At 44.0% G+C, this 7,368-nt stretch overlaps 1 protein-coding gene across 1 annotated transcript; it reads left to right on the top strand.

Moving 5' to 3' along the window:
• Window positions 1-757: 757 nt before the first annotated feature.
• On the top strand, window positions 758-6,767 carry calub (calumenin b). The gene is made up of 7 exons (XM_076271030.1): window positions 758-860; window positions 1,692-1,934; window positions 2,425-2,618; window positions 3,102-3,268; window positions 3,896-3,956; window positions 4,102-4,301; window positions 4,825-6,767. Exons 2-7 carry the CDS (start codon window positions 1,714-1,716, stop codon window positions 4,927-4,929), a joined length of 948 nt encoding a protein of 315 aa, XP_076127145.1. The 5' UTR covers window positions 758-860; window positions 1,692-1,713; the 3' UTR covers window positions 4,930-6,767.
• Window positions 6,768-7,368: the final 601 nt, after the last annotated feature.

Below are 7,368 nucleotides of genomic sequence, written 5' to 3'. Positions count from 1 at the left end.
AGCTATATTTGCTAGGCTTTAACTATGTCATTATGTCTTCATTTATTGCTGTGTCCTGTGGTGTCATCAGGAGTTGCACACATGGGCCTTTCAGCAAATATGGGCACTTTTGAATTCCCTAACTGAGGAAAATCCCTAACTGAGGAAAATAAACCCTTATGAACCCTCATTCCTCTGCATTTCTGGGTTTTGCCTCAGAAATAGCATTTTAATAGCACCCCATAAGTTTTCTATAGGATTGAGGTCTGGGGATTGGGCTGGCCACTCCATAACGTCAATCTTGTTAGTCTGGAACCAAGACTTTGCCAGCTTTGTTCCACCAGATCGGAGGTGTCATAATGGTTTTGAGGAACGAGTTGCTCTGAACTTGTCAAGTGTTTCGAAAAGCCTCGCTTTGCCCATCCCTAGTTTACACCCCCCGCGTATGGTAGGCTAGAAGAAAAAAACAGAACCTGCTGGCGCATCAAGACAGAGCGAGAAACTTTTTTGTGCGTGTGGTGAAATGTCATGGGTGCATTCATTGCTACAGTGAGAAAGTAACATGTGGTCCGACTGGATACTTTAAGGTGGTCTGATCAACTCGCAACAAAAACATGCAGATTTGTGAATGGAGATAGTTCAGCTACTTTTACACATGTCTTGAGGACGTGGCGTATCCCAACCAATTCGATAACTCTACCCGCACTGAAGTGGACCAATGGAACTGTGACATTTCATAGGCAAGAAGGTGGGATTTAGCCAGTGCCCTAAATTCCTATTGGCCACTATGTTATTGCAGCACAGGAAATCGATGGCACAAGTAGGGCGGGTGTCCGGACAGACGCTACTGAAGTGAAATTATTCTGCAAAGAAACCGGCCGGTAAGTACCCTCAAACAGTAAAGTATCTATTTCTGACATACATAATCTTTACCAGTGTAGGCCGACTCAGGGAGATGTTTCCACCTCTTTTTTTGTGTTGTAGTCCACTTGTTCGTCCAGCGGCAGAAAGTAGAAAATTAATGTCCATTTATTGATGGATAGCCTAGGTTATCATCGCTAACTGAAGTTGTTAAAGAGTTAGGGTTTCACTTTGGGACATTTTTCTTTACGGCGTTATTCGTATTTTAGATTAACACTGAGCAAATTGAGTTTGTTTAATAGAATTAGGAGCTCTCATTTATTCTCAGGCTCTCGAACTTGACTTTAGTGGTAGTAGCCGCCTAGTTGCGAAAATTAATGTTTCTCTGACCCCAAACGCAGCCCGCAGGCATCTTTGCCACATTGTTACAAAAACTCACGCATAGTTGTTACAGAGTCTTTCGGTCAGCTAGTTGCTGAAATTACATCTACTTTTGCGTCAAACTGCGGTGAAAGCCGAAAACACTCGCAGTTTCATCGTCATATTTAAAGAGCAAGTGTCATTGCTGAGTAAAGCAAGATATATCTACTGGACGTGCTGTCGTGCATTATGTATTTCATAGTTATTATTAGAAAATGTAGACTAACGTCCGGAGGATCCCTTCTCGGAAACTAGATGAGTTTCTGCTAGTCTTTGTGTTGCCACTTGGAGGCAGAGTTGACCAGTGAGTGTTGTCCTCTACAGTTGTATTGGGTGAATTACTGTGTAGCTGCACTGATTGTCCGGTTGGTCCAGCAGCACTGTTTCAGATGTTCTCATATGCCTCCTCTCTCCCTCTATTTTTCTTTCAGGGTCTAGAGTGTGTGTGAAGACATGGACCTGCGTGTGGTGTTGGTATGTGTCGGAGTGTGTGTAGGGCTGGTCAGTAGTAAGCCCATGGAGAAGAAAGACCGTGTGCATCACGACTCGCCGCTTAGCAACCTAGACCATGACGATGCTGAGAACTTTGACTATGATCACGAAGCGTTCCTGGGACAGGAAGAGGCCAAGACATTTGATCAGCTAACGCCGGAGGAGAGCAAAGAGAGACTGGGGTACACACTCACTCACTCACTCACTCACACACACACACACACACACACACACACACACACACACACTCACTCTCTCAAGACATTTGATCAGCTAACGCCGGAGGAGAGCAAAGAGAGACTGGGGTACACACACACACACACACTCTCTCTCTCTCTCTCTCTCTTTTTTTCTCTCTCTCTCGCTCTCTCTCACGCACACAGTTATACACAAGCACACACTCTCTCTCTCTCACACACATGCACACAGATATACACATACACACACAGATACACACACTTATTTGTTGTCAATATTTATTTGCCAAAAATATATATCTTGTGCATACACACATACTGTATCCTCAGTTTCACTCTAGCACACATACAAACACACAAAATATAAACTACAGAAATTGTATTGAAACCTCTTTCTTTTTCTCTCTCTCGTCTACCTGTGTCCCTCCCTCTTCCCCCCTCGCATCCCCCCATCCCCCGTCCCCTGTCACTGCAGTATGATCGTTGAGCGTATGGATGAGGACGGTGATGGCTTCGTGTCTGTGGAGGAGATGAAGAAGTGGATCAAACACGCTCAGAAGCGCTGGATCTACCAGGACGTGGACAGACAGTGGCAGGGTCACGACCTCAACGGAGACAATCATGTCACCTGGGAAGAGTACAAGAATGCCACCTATGGCTACATCCTGGGTAGGTGTGTGTGTGTGTGTGTGTGTCTGTGTCCATCTATGGATAGATTTTGGGTATGTGTTGGTGTGTGTGTATACATTCTGGGTGTGTGTGTGTGTGTGTGTGTGTGTGTGTGTGTGTGTGTGTGTGTGTGTGTGTGTGTGTCCATCTATGGATAGATTTTGGGTATGTGTTGGTGTGTGTGTATACATTCTGGGTGTGTGTGTGTGTGTATTTGTGTGTGTGTGTGTCCATCTATGGATAGATTTTGGGTATGTGTTGGTGTGTGTGTATACATTCTGGGTATGTGTGTGTACACACTTCACTTATAGCTACATTGTGTGTGAGTGTGTGTATTCATCCATCTATGGATACATTCTGGGTATGTGTGTGTGCGCATATGTCTTCAACTTATTATACATTGTGTGTGTGTGCGCATATCTCTTCAACTTATTATACATTGTGTGTGTGTGTGTGTGTGTGTGTGTGTGTGTGTGTGTGTAGATGAACAGGACCCTGAGGATGGTTTCAGCTACAGGCAGATGATGAACCGTGACGAGCGTCGCTTTAAGTTGGCAGATAAAGACGGAGATCAGAAGGCTGACAAGGAGGAGTTCACTGCCTTCCTCCACCCAGAAGAGTACGACTACATGAAGGACATCGTAGTCATTGTGAGACAACACACACACACACACACACACACACACACACACACACACAGAGTGCACACATATAAACACACACATACCCAGAAGAGTACGACTACATGAAGGACATCGTAGTCATTGTGAGACAACACACACACACACACACACACACACACACACAGAGTGCACACATATAAACACACACACACATACCCAGAAGAGTACGACTACATGAAGGACATCGTAGTCATTGTGAGACAACACACACACACACACACACACACACACATAGAAAGTGCACACATATAAACACACACACACATACCCAGAAGAGTACGACTACATGAAGGACATCGTAGTCATTGTGAGACAACACACACACACACACACACACACACACACACACACACACACACACACACACACACACAGAGTGCACACATATAAACACACACACACACATACCCAGAAGGTATTGCATGAAAGACATCGTAGTCTTCATGAGTAAACGCCCAAACAGTTTCATGCCTTGAGAATGCCAACATGAGACATCATAGTCATCAAGCATGCGTTCAAATGTGTACACACACACAGAGAGTACTCATATTTTGACCCTTTATATGAACTCTCTCTCATGTGTTTATTGTGTAGGAGACTATGGAAGATATTGACAAGAATGGAGATGGGTTTATTGATCTGAATGAGTATATAGGTGAGTTTGTGCATATTATGCATACATGTACATGAGTGTACATGTGTGTATCTATGTGTCTTTGTGTGTCTGCATGCATTTGTGCTGTCTGTGTGTGCTTGTGCGTCTTCTACGTTTGTGAGTGTGTATGTGTGTTTGTGTCCAGGTGATATGTACAACCAGGACGGGGATGCGACTGAGCCGGAGTGGGTTCGCACCGAGCGCCAGCAGTTCACTGACTTCAGGGACAAAAACAAAGATGGTCGCATGGACCGCGAGGAGACTCGCGATTGGATCCTTCCGTCCGACTACGACCATGCAGAAGCAGAGGCCAAACACCTGGTGTATGAGTCCGACACAGACCAGGTGTGTGTGTCTGTGTGTGTCTGTGTGTCTGTGTGTCTGTGTCTGTGTATGTGTGTGTGTGTGTGTGTGTGTGTGTGTGTGTGTGTGTGTGTGTGTGTGTGTGATCACTTCTTTCTGTCGCTCTGTGGCCCATGGTTTTATTTCAGTACGAGAATGAGAAGAAAAGGACGGTGGGTCTTCTAACCCAACTTCCATGATACTCTGACTTTTCTTCTTACTTACCTAAGTGAAACATTTAAGTCAGTTTTATTTAAAAAGCCACATTTTGAAGTTGGCAATTTACCACTTGAAACATTGAATAAAAGAGGGAGAAATGCTGAATGTAGGACCGAGAAAAAGAAACAGACAGAAAGAAAGAGAGATACAGAAAAAGAATGAGTGATATAGAAAGGGAACGGTGGAGAGGGAGAGAAAGAAGGAACAAGCCCTAACCAATGATGGTACACTGAACTCAATTATAACTTTATGATAAGTGGGGAGCTTATTTGTTTGTTTAACTGTTTGTTTGTTTGTTTGTGTTCAGGATGGGCGCCTGACGAAGGAAGAGATTGTGCAGAAGTATGACCTGTTTGTGGGAAGTCAGGCCACTGACTTTGGAGAGGCCTTGGTCCGACACGACGAGTTCTAAACAAACAAACAAACAAAAACACCTGTCCACAAACACTGAGTGTAGGAGATATTTAGTGTGTGTGTGTGTGTGTGTGTCTGTGTGTGAGAGAGAAAGCACCTGTGAGATTGTTTTTTATATATATATCAAGTTTGACTATTTGTCTCTGTGTGTGCTGCTGAGTGAATTAGTCACAAGTGAGTGTGTGTGTATGAGTGTGTGTGTGTGTGTGTGTGTGTGTGTTTGCTTGTGACTGTATGTAAACCTGCAGGGAGCACCTCTTGTGTTATTCCTAAGGATTCACCAACACACTGGTCTCACCCCAGTGTGTCTACCCAGAGCAGTGAGAAACAGCACATAAGGCCTCTATTAAAACAGTCATAACAGCTGTGCAGGCCTGTCATAAACACGACATAGCAGCTCATGAGGCATCTATTAAAACAGTCACAACAGCTGTGCAGGCCTGTCATAAACACGACATAGCAGCTCATGAGGCATCTATTAACACGGCTCACCAGTGGCACACAGTGGTCGTTAGCAACATGGAACAGCTGTGAAGGGCTCCTGTGAAGGGCACATGCCAGCTGTATAGGACCAGTGCCAAAGGTTAATTGAGGACCGGTGCACAGGGTCATGTGTGACTTATCTGTTATGTGATGAGCAATCTGGCCATGATGTTTAGGTGGCTAATCACCATTTAGCTCATGTATACTGATAGGAAAGGCATCTCACTGATATAAGGCAGGGCTGAAGTAACTGGATGGAGGATTCGGAGTGAGGGCTCATCTGGTATCACTACCCATATCACTACTGTGCTGCTGGGTTTACCAAACTAATGTATTTGAATGCATATGTTGCAAATGAAAATCCCATGCTGCAGAAAGATACTCTAACCTTTAAGAGGCCACAAGTCTGCAGGGCTGCCACTGTGTGATGACAAGTCTCTCAGTGTGTCTGGTGTCCTAATGCTCTGAGTGGCTCCTGTGAAGCTCTTAGGAATGCTGAATGCACTGTTTCCCCTCATCCTATAGACTGATTGTTTGGATTGGTTGTCATTGTCGCCATGGACACTGATTTTTTTATATATATTTTTTTTAAAAGCAGAACACCATGTCTTCCATGCCTCTCTTTGCGTTGTTGTTGTTGTTATTGTTGTTTTTGTTGATGTTTGTTTCTTGATTGATTGATTTTTTTCTGTACCCTTGTTTTTAAAATATTATTTCATAATGTCTGTATGCCACTACTGCTGCCCCTGAGTATATAAGGTGTGAGGGGTGTAACATAATTTAATGTCATTTAGCAGTCATGTCAGCAAGCCATTTTTACCCATGATAGCATTTACTATGTTTATATTTACTATACCAACTTGTTTAATATGACATCACCAGTGATCACCTAACAGTCATTAATCTGTGACTGTGTGCTGTATATTATAGAATATTTGCCTTTTGACTTGCCCTATGAACAAATCCCTTTATGTGTGTATTAACTATTGCGTGTGTTGCCAGTATTGTGCCTGGCTGCCTTATTATGGGACAAGACTTGTGCGTTTGGGAGTTTTTTAAGTTTTGATTTCCTAAAAGAAGGGAGTTGTGTGCGTGTGTTTGTGTCTAGCGGAAGTTTTCTAGCAATGAACACCACTCTTATCACACACACACACTCATCCCTTGGTCCAAATATTCTGGGTATTATACCGTCAAGAAGCGTTAAGTTGCATGTGACTACACAGACCATGAAGGAAGCAGAATTCTGGCCATACCCCCAGGAATGGCCTCTGAAGACAGTGGGACGGGAGGGGACTTCAGTGTTTCTCTCTAAGCCTGTCTTCCACTCACACAATAAATCAGTTTGAAGAGTCACAGTGTCTTAGTTTTCTCCCAGACTGTTGTTGATGAAAGTGTTTTTGGTACAACTTTGCATACTCAATATCAGCAAAGCTGATTGGCTTCTGGTAAACTGTTCCACTAACCCCTGCCACTGTTGTTGGCTGAGTCCATAGAGGGACTCCATTTTGTCCAGTGAAGCCATTCAAGCTCCAGGACCAGCAGGCTAAACCAGTTACATGGATGATATTGTAATGTTACTGATGAAAGCCTTATAGGTTTTCCTGGTAGCACTTTTGACCTCTGCTTCTACTGTTTGCTGTAGGCCATGGCTTAGAGTGTCTGAAAGAAGTATGAGATGAAACTGTATGCACCATCAACCACTGTCCAGCCGCTAGTGAGTCTGTTGAGCTCGTGTGTGAGGCCAGATTAAGCCCTGAGCCTTACTGATCTGGACACCTCTGGAATGGAGGCAATTGGGGCAATTTTGGACAGCATTCAGTAGCTACATAAAGTTAAACAAGATCCAAGCCTTCAGTCCATCTTTCCCCCCTTTACCTCTATTCCATCTCTGTTCCTGCTGCCGTCTAGATCTATCTGAAGCCGCGGAAGTCAGGTCACAGTTTACTTTTTCTGT

Source organism: Alosa pseudoharengus, unplaced genomic scaffold (assembly GCF_046254945.1).
Source record: "Alosa pseudoharengus isolate Yale_2024_CS ecotype anadromous, Long Island Sound unplaced genomic scaffold, YU_APseudo_1.1 YU_APseudo_1.1_scf_10, whole genome shotgun sequence".
Classification (NCBI taxonomy): Eukaryota; Metazoa; Chordata; class Actinopteri; order Clupeiformes; family Clupeidae; genus Alosa; species Alosa pseudoharengus.
The sequence above is the reverse complement of the archived record's forward strand: the minus strand, read 5'-3'. Positions and strand labels throughout refer to the sequence as shown.

What these genes read in the sequence shown, in the direction of transcription:
- calub (XM_076271030.1), top strand. Translation starts at nt 1,714, where the DNA reads ATGGACCTGCGTGTGGTGTTGGTATGTGTCGGAGTGTGTGTAGGGCTG. An exon ending in GAGAGCAAAGAGAGACTGGG is followed by an intron (nt 1,935 to 2,424) that starts GTACACACTCAC and finishes CTGTCACTGCAG; the next exon opens with TATGATCGTTGAGCGTATGG. An exon ending in TGAAGGACATCGTAGTCATT is followed by an intron (nt 3,269 to 3,895) that starts GTGAGACAACAC and finishes TTTATTGTGTAG; the next exon opens with GAGACTATGGAAGATATTGA.